Raw genomic sequence first — 11,350 nt, forward strand, 5'->3', positions numbered from 1 at the left:
ATCTGAGAGCAGGAAAAAAATCAGTTATGAAATGCAGTAATTCTTCTTTATTCTTCTAATTGATTGCAATTAAACTCGGCTCAATCTTCCTTTTACTAAAAAAGATTGAACCGAATAAAAATAGATCATGATATGATCATGAGACTTGACAAATCGAGATTCGTTTGTTCTATATATCTAGAATATATATATATATATATATATATTAAGGTATAATACAATAAAGAAATACAAATAAAATAATAAAATAATAAAATATAGGCGGCAGCAGAGTCAATCCCGTGAGAAGGAAAGGCGACGGTGTCGTCCTCGTCGCTCAATCATTGTGTGCCCCTCTTGGGTCTCGTCCTGCCGTCGCCGCAGAGGAAGACGGAGACACCGTCGGAGGAGGAGCGCCATGGCCGGCTCTGATCTCCTCCGCCCAGATCCAGCCACAGGTCAGTTCACTACTTTCTATCTCTTCAGGAAATTGCTTGGGGCAGAGCCGATCCGGTCGGCCTCCAGCTGCGAATTTCACTCCTTCAATCGCCGGTTGTGGTTGCAGGGCTGGCCATCGTGATCATGGGAGTCAGCGGCTGCGGCAAATCGTAAGATCTAATCTGATTTCAGCAATCATCCCCTCTTCTCTTACTGCTTGCTCCCTCTGCTCTGATGCGAATTCTCTATTCTGCCGCAGGACCGTGGCGGCGATGCTCGCCGACGCGCTGGGCTGCGGCTTCGTCGAGGCGGACGACTACCACTCCCACGCCAACAAAGGTACCACCAACCGACGTCTTTCAGCAATGGTGATGACTTGCAGTGCCACCTCTCAAGCTCTGAAACCAAACTCTGAACTTCTCCGCTCCTCCCATGTCCATGTCGAACAAAACACAGAGAAGATGAGCAGGGGCGTCCCGCTCACGGACGAGGACCGCCTCCCGTGGCTGGAGTCGCTGCGCGACGCCATCCGGGAGCGCCTAGGCCGCGGCGAGGACGTCGCCGTCAGCTGCTCGGCGCTGCGGCTCAAGTACAGGGAGGTTCTCCGGCAGGGGGACATCAGTTACAAGCCTGGGAGCTATGAGACCTGCAGAGTCAAGTTCGTGTGTCTAGAGGCGTCGGCGGAGGTGATCGCCGGGAGGGTCGAGCGCAGGGCGGCGGAAGGGGGCCACTTCATGCCGGCGAGCCTGGTGCGGAGCCAGCTCGACCTGCTGGAGATCGACGCGGCCGAGGGGATCACCGTCGTCGACGCCACGGTGCCCGCCCACGCCATCGTCCAAGCCACCGTCGCCCAGTTCAGGGACGAGCTGGCATCCATGGCGTGCTGAGAAATTCAGTTGAATCCAGCTGCTCTGTTTCTTATTTCTGAATCCAGTTTCATGGCTGTACAAGTTATACAAGTTTTAAAGGCTCTCCAAACACCGGAAATTGCTTTTGGAGACGGAGCTCCGTGGAGGCCTCCAAATGCAAAATTCAGAATTCATATTTTTATATTTGAAAAAATTCTGAAAAAATTACAGAGATAGTCGAAGGCATAGAGCACAAGTGTGTACATTTTTAGAACGAAATACACTGAAATGAGGGCTGCGCAAAAAGAGAAAGAAAATAAGCTGGGTCCTCTGTATATTTTTATATTTTTTCTAATTCATGAGTGATTTTGTATGAGACCACATATTTAGTGTTAAAGCACATCATGTACACCAAGATTTATACATCAGGTGGATGTATTAAGATGTTTTTTTTTCGAAAAAGAAAATAACCTGGGTCCTCTGCACCGATTGGTGCGCACCTCATAAAACAGAGGACAGTCATGGTGGTTTTAGTGTTCAATAGCCTATCTGTGTAATACTTCCAATGGTAGAATATGACGTGTAATAAAGCATAAATAAGTTTGTTTAGTAGTTAATTAATTTGGTAGTCTTTTAGTTGGATAAGTTATGATTGGGGAGGACTATTAGAATGTCGTCATAACTAGCTCTCACATGCCAGGTCAAAAAAAAAAACAAGCTCTCACATGTTTAAGTTTGGCAAATCCCTCTTATTGTAGATAAGTCTTGGATGTCAAGGTAACTAAACTGCATATTTTAAGAAGTCTACTAAACCGCTGCTCCTAGAGGGTCGTAAACTCGCTTCACTAAACCCTACATCACTATATACTATAGGTTGAGTTCAGATGGTTTCAATTTCATGGTTTGCTAGAAACAATCCACTTAAGTTTGCTCATATCTTGATGCCACATGTGCTGCAAATGTCGAGAACGATGCCACCGTAGTAGAATTAAACGACATCAATTGTTCGAGTCTGATGTTTGGTGAAGCAATGATGATGTCCTCGCTCCACACAAAGTTGTCACTAGATGGCCTCCTATAAATAACTAGCTTATTACCCATGTAGAGAGATCACATTTAGTTGGTAGGAAAATGGGAGGAGAATGACAAAGTGTGGGACCAGGGCGCTAGTGACTAGCAAGCTGAATGACACTGACGATCACATAGCATGATATAGCAGTGGAATGGGATGTATTGGAAATTTGTTTGGAAGGCACACACAAAATCATAGTCCGCCAGTGAACATTGGAACTAGCAAACGGTGAGCAATTGGTGGCTCTTATTACTTCCCAGTCAAACACATCACATATTTTACGTGACATGTTAGGGTTAGGCAACCCCGTGGTGGCCGCTGTCGTTGTGCGCCTCCTGCTGCTTGGAAATGGCTGGGAGGGGCGCACGGCTTGATGTTTCATGTGATTTCGCCGCGTTTGTGTTTGCGGAATAATGGCGCAGTTTTGGGTGCTGTATGTGTTCACGTCTCTTCGTTTCAAGTCAGCTCGACCTGCTTGAGATCAACGCGGCGGAGGGGATCACCGTCATCGACGCCACGGTGCCCGCCCACGCCATCGTCCAAGCCACCGTCGCCCAGTTCAGGGAGAGCTGGCCTCGACGGCGTGCTGACAACCGAGAGTTTCTGCTGGTTCTTGTTTCTGAATCCAGCTTCATTTCGTCAGTGTACCGGACTGGACAGACAGTATTCAATCCACATACAACTTGTAAAAGAGGCTTGCAGACAAGCAATATACTAGTATCATCAACCTTATGAAATTCATGATGCAGCCAATTCATTCAAAAGTCCGAACGGATGAAGAAGTGCGGACAATGTATTTCAACAATACCTAGTTCATTCAAAAATAAAACATGCATAGTGATGAAATAGGCATGCCACCACCATTCTCAAACAAAGAAAAAGAAAGACTGAACCTAGCCTTTCTTTTTTGACTGAACGTAGCTAATAACATTAATCGAACTGCTATTGTTCTAACCTGCAGGGCTATAGATATCAAACCAATGTTGCCAACATGGCGCTAATATGAAACCAATAATAGCAGAATGACATGAAAAGCTCAACATGATCATTAATGTTGAACGTGACATATCTGTGCATATCTCTCTCTTGTCTCTAGCCATTTATATCTTAATTTGTAGAGATTTGGTAGGGTTAGTTGGTCGAAAACATTTCCTATATATATTGTAAACTACTCTGATTAATACAATTGAGTTGCATCCAATACCTTTCTACATGGTATCAGTTTTACCACCCGATCCTATTGCCCTAGGCCTTTAGGTGCAACCGATGGGAGACAGTAGCATGGGCTACACACAACCAGTTTGGATGGCGATCCAATAATAGGATAGGTTTTTAGGCATTGTGTCCTATTTTTGTTGGTTGTGGCTATTTGTTTACTTTTTGTTGTTGTTCTCATTTGCATACTTGAGATGTTATCCGTACTTTGATACTTTATTCTTTTAGTAAACGGCTTGATGCAGAGCCCGGGGGAATCCTTCTTTTCGAAAAACATATGGGGGGGAGGCTGGATGAGTAGCACACTGCCCCTTGGATGCAGGCTGATCTTGCTCAGTTCCTCTCTTGGTAGTTTGTGTGTGTATCATATTCCCATGTTTTTTGCTACAGGACAGTTATGGAGAAAATGAATAAAATTATGAGAAGATTCTTGTAGCAATATGGAAGCACTAAGAAGGTATCACATGGTCAAGTGGGATTTGAGGGGTGGAGAGCTCAATATCTTTAACACCGGTCTCTTGTGCAAGTGGTTTGGTATGTGAAGGAGCTTCCCTGCACGCCCCCCTCATGCTTAATTTGTTTGCTCACCAACCTCTCGCGCTTTCGTCGTTGCCGTCCAATGTGATGTGCCGCTGTTGCAGTTGGTTACTCACCCAACCTACAAACTAACAGAATCTACCAAGGAACTCGGAAAAGAAATTGTTATGTTATGTTATTTATATTTTTTGACGTGGCATGGCTCTTCAGCTTTCATACAAACTGCTAGGCAGAGCCGATTCAATCATGTACTCCTTTCGTCCCAAAATGTAAGACCATTTTTAACACTGTATTTGCTAATTCCACCTCCGCCTTCTCAAATCACGCCTACCTTCTGTGGCTGCAGGGGTGGCCATCGTGGTCATGGGAGTCAGCGGCTGCGGCAAATCGTAAGATTCATTCTCCCTGAAAAATCTTCCCTCCCTCATCCAATCCCTGATGATTGCTTCCCCCCTATCAAGAACACGGCACGAGGGAGCTCACCGGCCGCTTCCGGGAGCAGCGGCTGCAAACAAGCAGCTTGAGCTCTGTGTAAGAAGGATAGAGAGGGAATTGGTTGAATTGTTGTTGTATTGCTTGAGCCTCATGAGCGTATATATAAAAGTACATGGCCATCTTAAAGTACAAGGCAAGATAGAATAATTCCCATGCTTCCTAAATAACCATGATACTCAACACTCTGCTCTTGTCATCTTATCAGAGAGACTATGGCAATGACACTTCTTCTGAAAGGACATTTTTTCTATGCGAGAATCCCCCAGGACCGTCACAGCACGGGATGCTCGTGGAGGCGCAGGCAAACAAAGGTGCAAAATTCAGAACAAAAAGAGTCTGCCTTTCGGCCCAGCTCTGAAGCTTCTTCACTTGAAAAACAAACTATGAACTTCCTTGCTGTTTCCCTCTCCATGGCAAAAAATAACAAAGGTGCAGCGCCATCGGGGAGCCGACGGCGGTGGAAGGGGGGCACTTCATGCCGGCGAGCCTAGTACAGAGTGCGCTCGACCTCCTGGAGATCAAGGTGGCCGAGGAGATCACCATGGTCGACGCCACGGTTCCCGCCAACGCCATCGTCGAAGCCACCATCACCCAGTTCAGGGACGAGCTGGCATCAATGGCAAGCCACCATCACCCAGTTTAGGGACGAGCTGGCATCAATGGCGTGCTGATCCCCGAGCATTCAGTTGAATCCAGTTTCATTGCTACATCATTTGTACTGGACAGATGATCCAATTCATCACGTAAAACTTGTAACGGCTTGCAAGCAAGCAAGATTCCATCAACCTCAACATTACCCAGTTCATTCAAATTCAAACATCCATGGGGATGAAACAGGCATGCCGCCACCCTTCTCAAATCTCAAACAAACAAAAAGAGAAGACTGAACCTAGCTAATAATAACGGTAACCAAACTGCTGCTATTGTTCTAACCTGCAGGGCTATACAAACCAAACTCGCCAACACAGCGTTCATCATACGGGCTAAGCTTAGGTACGACTGCGATCATGGGAACTGCTGCCGCTTGTAATAAGTACTCTCATGGGCAGCCCTCGAAACGGATGATGCTTAGGTACGGCTGCAATCATGGGAACTGCTGCCGGTTGTAGGTGTCCTCATGGACGAACACCGGCTCGCTGCTCTGCTGCGGGATCACGGGCTGGCCCATGGAGATGCCCTGGTTCTGCTGCGGGCCCCAGCTCGGCGGGCCTTTCGACGACGTCAGGGCGACGTAGTAGACAATGGCCAGGGCCACACTGGCGAGGGAGAGCACCGCCCCGCCGGAGAAGACCCCCGGCTTGACGACGTAGCAGAAGCTGCCGAAGTACATGTTCTCCTGGCCCCTTTGGTCGTTCAGTGCGGCTCCAGTCAGCAGGAGAAGAAACGCGATTATGAAGGTCACCCTGCAGAATGCAACAATCCCCAGAATGATGTTATGACAAATAGTTGATCGAGTCCTCATAAGTCTGATGAAATGTAGTAGTAGCATTCAAGTCGTTTTCATTTTAAGCAGCAGAATGGCAGGAGTGAATGCTAAATAGGACTGCAAAATGTTCAAATGAAAGGACAGAAATGGCCCACATAGTTACTTGTATGTGAGATCTATCTATAAAAGGTTATTCCATATTGAGTCATCATATGGACCATTCATGTGTGATCCTTCCAAAAATACAAGCATCAGCTTGAAAGCAATGTGCAAATTCCTACATTAATGAAGGGTGTGGATCTATGTCATCAAGCATGCAATCTTTCTAATGAATGTATTCTTTACATTAAACCAAGAACAGGAAAAAAAAAGACAAGAACTCAACATGATCATCAACAAGGAGTTTGAGCACTGATGAAATGTAGTAGTATCATTTAAGTTGTTGTTTTTAAGCAGCACATAGTAGCAGAGATGAATGCCAAAATGTTCAGAGGATAATGCAGAATGGCTGTCAACGTTACGTCAGATCTATCCAAAAAGTTGTTTCCATAGTCATCGTACCAAACATTTCTGATCCTTCCAAAAATACAACAAGCATCAGGATAAAAGCAATGTGCAAACACTTAGGAGTAAATGTAGTATCAGTTATCATAAAGGGTGAAGATCTAGAGGATCAAACATGCAGACTTTCTAATGAACGTATTCCAAATATGAATGAAATAAAGGAATAGAAAAATGAGACTCAAAAACTCATGATAAAAATAATCAACATGAACAGAGCAACTAGGCTGGAAAGAAGGATCAAAATGACAGTTTTTTTTTTTTTTACTTTACCACTGGTTTCAACAAAATGTATGTATGGCTTAGCGTGGGTTCAACATATTATAACGGTGTTCCTTATAACAGTTTCTTACATATCAAAATGAATTTTCTTATAACTGCTAAGCTGAATTTCAATGCTACGTTTAATTCTTAAAAATAAATCTGGGGGGAAGGAACAAAACAGAAGGTAAAGCTGTCGGGCAGAACATTACCAAGATACAATGAATGAGATCAGAGCCACACTCCAGTTAGTGTCCGAGGGGACTGGATGCCTCTTACAACAGATGCAACCAGCAACTGTATTTATAATAGCCTGTGCGACCATAAGGGCAACTGCAGACATCAACCCAAGGCCTAACGCGGGGCTTCTTGGGTATATGCATTCACCTGGAGAAGAGTCGGTTTGCACATCTGAAACCTGCATGAACGAAGCAGGCCGTTATACTTGGGCATAGTAGTAAGGTGTCGCTTCAATAATACTGTGTGAACCTATGACGTTGTTGCAAGAAACTCTCTCTAGTTCACGCACAATGAATCGGTTGATTCTTAGTGCCAAATGTGCTCACTGCTCACTGTTTGCTGCTACAAATTCTCCTATTATAAAGTAGCTTCAAGACAACAGAGTTTTATTGTGAATGCTGTTCAGAAGAACAGGGCAAATTGGCACCCTTGACACTTCAAATATAGGGCATCCTATATCTCTATGTGATAGACATGACTACATAGAATAGCACATGCTCAAGCCTCGAGAGGCATAAATCTGCCCTGTGAGCACAAGCAGTAGGATTTGCGTTATGAGTATCGATCAAATTTAAACCTGAAGCAAGTGATTCTTACTCATGTTTCCCCAATTGCCTCATTAAAAGTGAAAGATAAAAAGATTCAAATGTATCAAGCAAAGCGATCACAATGTACTACTATAAAAAAAAGTTCACAAACAATGTGATACTATATTTGGGAGGACCAGCCAAAGCTTGTGACAGACCATTATATCGATATGTACAGTCCCATATGCATCCATAACATAAATGGTTAAACAGATTCCCAACTAGCACACTCAAGGGATATATGTATATATCGAGAACTTATCGATGCCAACAAAATAGATTGCCACGAATGGCGTTAACGCACCGCCGCACATAGCATACGTAACGTACTAGACAGATTCCACTGCATTGTGCATTTGTCGGTCAGCCCCATGGAAAGCGACAACTTGGACAAATCCTTACCGAATCAGCCAATCATAGTATTTTGGCTACGAGGGATCGCCCAATCAAATAATTTAGTACAGTCAAGCGATATACATACATATCAAGACCTTATCGATGACGACAGAATAGAGCGCCATGAATGTCGCAGCAGCAGTTAGTAGGCAGCTCCATGGAATGGAAACAAGCTGGGGCATCACCCAATCATGCTATCTTAGTTAGGAGGGAGGGATTGGGCCAACCAATTTAGGCCAAGCATCCATTCCATTGCAGTACGCCTTCGTTAAGGGCGAATCAGTCGGTCCTTGCAGCAGCAACAGCAGCAGCACGCTTCACCTGGAAATCCCCAAGGCGCAAATGCACGGCGGGGTCGATCCCAAGCTCTGAGATCGATACTACTAGCATCACCACCGCAGCAACAGGTGGCTAAGCTCCGAGATCGATCTCCGGCCCTGTACCTGCCGGCGTTTCTTGTTCGTCGGTGGTGAGGTGGCGGGGGGGGGGGGGGGGGGGGGGGGGGGAGATCTAACTTAACCGCAGCAGCAAGCAAAGCGAAGCAAAGGGTGGCGGTTTCCTCCGGGGCGAGATTCGCTGGAAACTGACGGAGGGGAACGGGAGGGGTTTGTACCTTGACGCGGGTGCCCTCGGCGGCGAATCCGAGCGCGGCGGAGAGGACGCCGAGGAAGCCGACGAGCGCGCACACCACCACCGCCTTCCGCTCCATCCCCTTGCTTCCCCCCCTAGCTTCCTCCTCCACCAACCTCCCACCAACCTTGTCGCCGGATCTACCACCCCCGCCTCCCTCCTTCTCCCCGATGGAGCTCCACCAGCACTCACCTGCAGCAGCAAGCAAGCGAGCGAGCCAACTGCCGAGTGCCGAGCAACGGGGGAGGAGGACAAAAGATGGCAGCGCCGAGGACGAATTTCCCCCGTGATTTCTTTTCGTTTTCCCCCCCGCACCCGCAGCGCCTTTTCTTGTTCGCTAGCGCGGCTTTTTTATTTTATTTTATTCTTCCGTTCGTTCTTTCTTTGCGCCTTTTTCTATCCCCGCCTCCTTCCCCTCGCGACCCGCGCCGCGTCGCTTGCACGCGGGCCCAGGCACGAGGCGGGACGGCGTGTCGGTGGGCGTGGCGTGGGGAGCGCGGGGTGCACGGAGGCGTGGGGCGCGCACGCGGCTGGCTGGCGGGGTGGGGGGTGGGGTGGGTTGCTTGTTCGAGGCGCGCAGGGCGGAGTGGGGTGGGGGGAGACGGTGGGGTCGGACCTGAGTCTGACTCTGACTCATCCCGGCGCGCGGTCTATATACGGTGGACCGGTCGTGGTGGGGGATGGCGAGGGGCCCCCTGGCAGCGGGAGGGTGCGCCGTGGACGCGGTGCGTGGGAGACGATGTAACCAACTGCCTGACTCGGTGCGCGGCGGGCGTGGAGTCCGAACTCTGAACCACCTCGCTCGCCTTACCCCGCCGAGTTCAAACGCGGGGAAGAGACGGAATCGAATCCACGGACGAACGCGTAGACGCCGGACCGGTCGAAGAAGAAGAAGAATAAGAGAACAAAAGCCAGCCAGCCAGCCAGCCAGGAGAGCATCGAGAACAATGCCGCCTCTTTTTCCTTTTTTGAAAAAGCTATGTATGTATCCTCGCTTTTCATTTGCAAGGAAACGGCCTTCCGTTCTTCGAAACTACCTCCTCCCATATCTAAACGAACGCTACGCTCTTATGTTTCTTTACCGACGGAGTATGTTTTCCTTTTTTTTTGCGGGGCTATATAAGAGGATGTCTTCTCCGAAACGCTCAGAGTCATGTGGGAGGGGACGCTCCTTCGTGTAGGAGTGGTAGAGTTGGTGTACACGTACCAGCGAGTAGGTGATTGTTGGCTTATGAGCTATCGTAGGTTTACAGAATACATGATTTCGGGTTAGGCCATGAGAGTTGGATATTGACCCCACATGTTATAAAGGTTAAATTTTATTTATTAAGTTGTTTTTGGGTATCCATTGGATTGCCCATGGGCGCAAGTTCATACCCATGCCTTACCCATATACTTTATGGGTATGGATATCCATTACCCATGGGTATAAAATCTCTTCAAGTATTGACCATGCCCGTTGTTTTTGGGTAGGGTACCTGCGGCCGCGGGTACCCATACCCATGGGCAAAGCTGGCATCCCTATGAAAGCCTCTAAAAACTTTAGAGGGCCTCTAAAAACTTTAGGGAGTCTGATATATATGGAGAGCGCTCAAAGCCTCTAAAACCTTTTTAAGGAATGCACTATAGTTTCTCTAAGAAGGCAGTCGGCAAGCCATTAATCATAACTAGAGAAATCCCCCATAAAGATCAATATTGGATAAATATGGCATGTTTGGTCCAAACAAGATTCATATAAATTTTGCAGAATTCTCCCTAGGAATTTTTCCAATATAGGAAGTTTGGTTTATAGGAATAAATATCATAGGAACTTTTCATACGGTCTACATGTCATGCAATCCCATAGGACAATTTGTTTACATTGGGCATGACCTCATGTAAAGATTTCTTTGTTTCACTCACAACCATGACATATACCAAATCATTCACAAAAAAAACTACATTTTCCGGTGGTGCGCTGATACGTGTTAAATACTTATAGTTTTAAAAATTTCATATTATTTCTTATTCTATTAGGCATTGTTTTATATTTCGTTGAACTTACCCATCAATAAACAGCTAGACGAACCAGTTTATGTCAATGTGTCTATGGGTACAAATAAAAAAATGTGTCTATGGGTACGTGTATTTTCCATAATTCAAGAAAATAAGAGAGAAACATCAGCATATATTTTCTCATAGGACCAGAGCCAAAAGGTGGACCCATGGGGCGGCCCACAGGGTCCACACGCACCCTTGGCAAAGTTAGCGAGAGGAATGTGCGTTGTGTCATGTGATTCGACCCACTTTGTGTTCCCGAGTTTCTTAGACTCTATGCCATTGGGAACGGACATCTTCCTTGATTGGTGGCTTCGGAATAGAGTTAGGTTCCGGACGCCATAGAAAAGGGGATTTGATAGTCTCGTCATTTGCACGGCTTGGGCCTTATGGAAGCAACAAAATGCCCTGAGTTTTCAATAGACCGGAACAACAAAATGGTGCTGCTAGTCTTGCTAACATGATCCTTGATGAACTTAGAGATTGGAAAGTGGTTCTCAATGGAGTAGGTGGTTTACAACGTTTTGTGAGAGAGATGCTAGCTAGTAGGGTTTGTGTGGGTGTACCTACGTTGATGTTCACATCATCGTGAGGATTCTTGTTAACACTTTTCTCCCCTCTATAAAAA

The 11,350-nt window shown here is 46.5% G+C and overlaps 2 protein-coding genes across 2 annotated transcripts; one reads left to right on the forward strand and one right to left on the reverse strand.

Moving 5' to 3' along the window:
- The first annotated feature begins 267 nt into the window (after positions 1–267).
- On the forward strand, positions 268–1,501 carry LOC125525009 (gluconokinase). Its single transcript, XM_048690034.2, has 4 exons — positions 268–437; positions 545–587; positions 677–756; positions 874–1,501. Exons 1-4 carry the CDS (start codon positions 398–400, stop codon positions 1,302–1,304), a joined length of 594 nt encoding a protein of 197 aa, XP_048545991.1. The 5' UTR covers positions 268–397; the 3' UTR covers positions 1,305–1,501.
- Positions 1,502–5,365: 3,864 nt separating this feature from the next.
- Positions 5,366–8,984, reverse strand: LOC125522888 (transmembrane protein, putative (DUF1218)). The gene is made up of 3 exons (XM_048687933.2): positions 8,669–8,984; positions 7,045–7,250; positions 5,366–5,987 (listed from the first exon to the last, which is right to left on the reverse strand). Exons 1-3 carry the CDS (start codon positions 8,762–8,764, stop codon positions 5,669–5,671), a joined length of 621 nt encoding a protein of 206 aa, XP_048543890.1. The 5' UTR covers positions 8,765–8,984; the 3' UTR covers positions 5,366–5,668.
- Between the last annotated feature and the right edge of the window lie 2,366 nt (positions 8,985–11,350).

This window comes from Triticum urartu, chromosome 7A (assembly GCF_056163025.1).
Source record: "Triticum urartu cultivar PI428250 chromosome 7A, HENAU_Tu73, whole genome shotgun sequence".
NCBI classification, from domain to species: domain Eukaryota; kingdom Viridiplantae; phylum Streptophyta; class Magnoliopsida; order Poales; family Poaceae; genus Triticum; species Triticum urartu.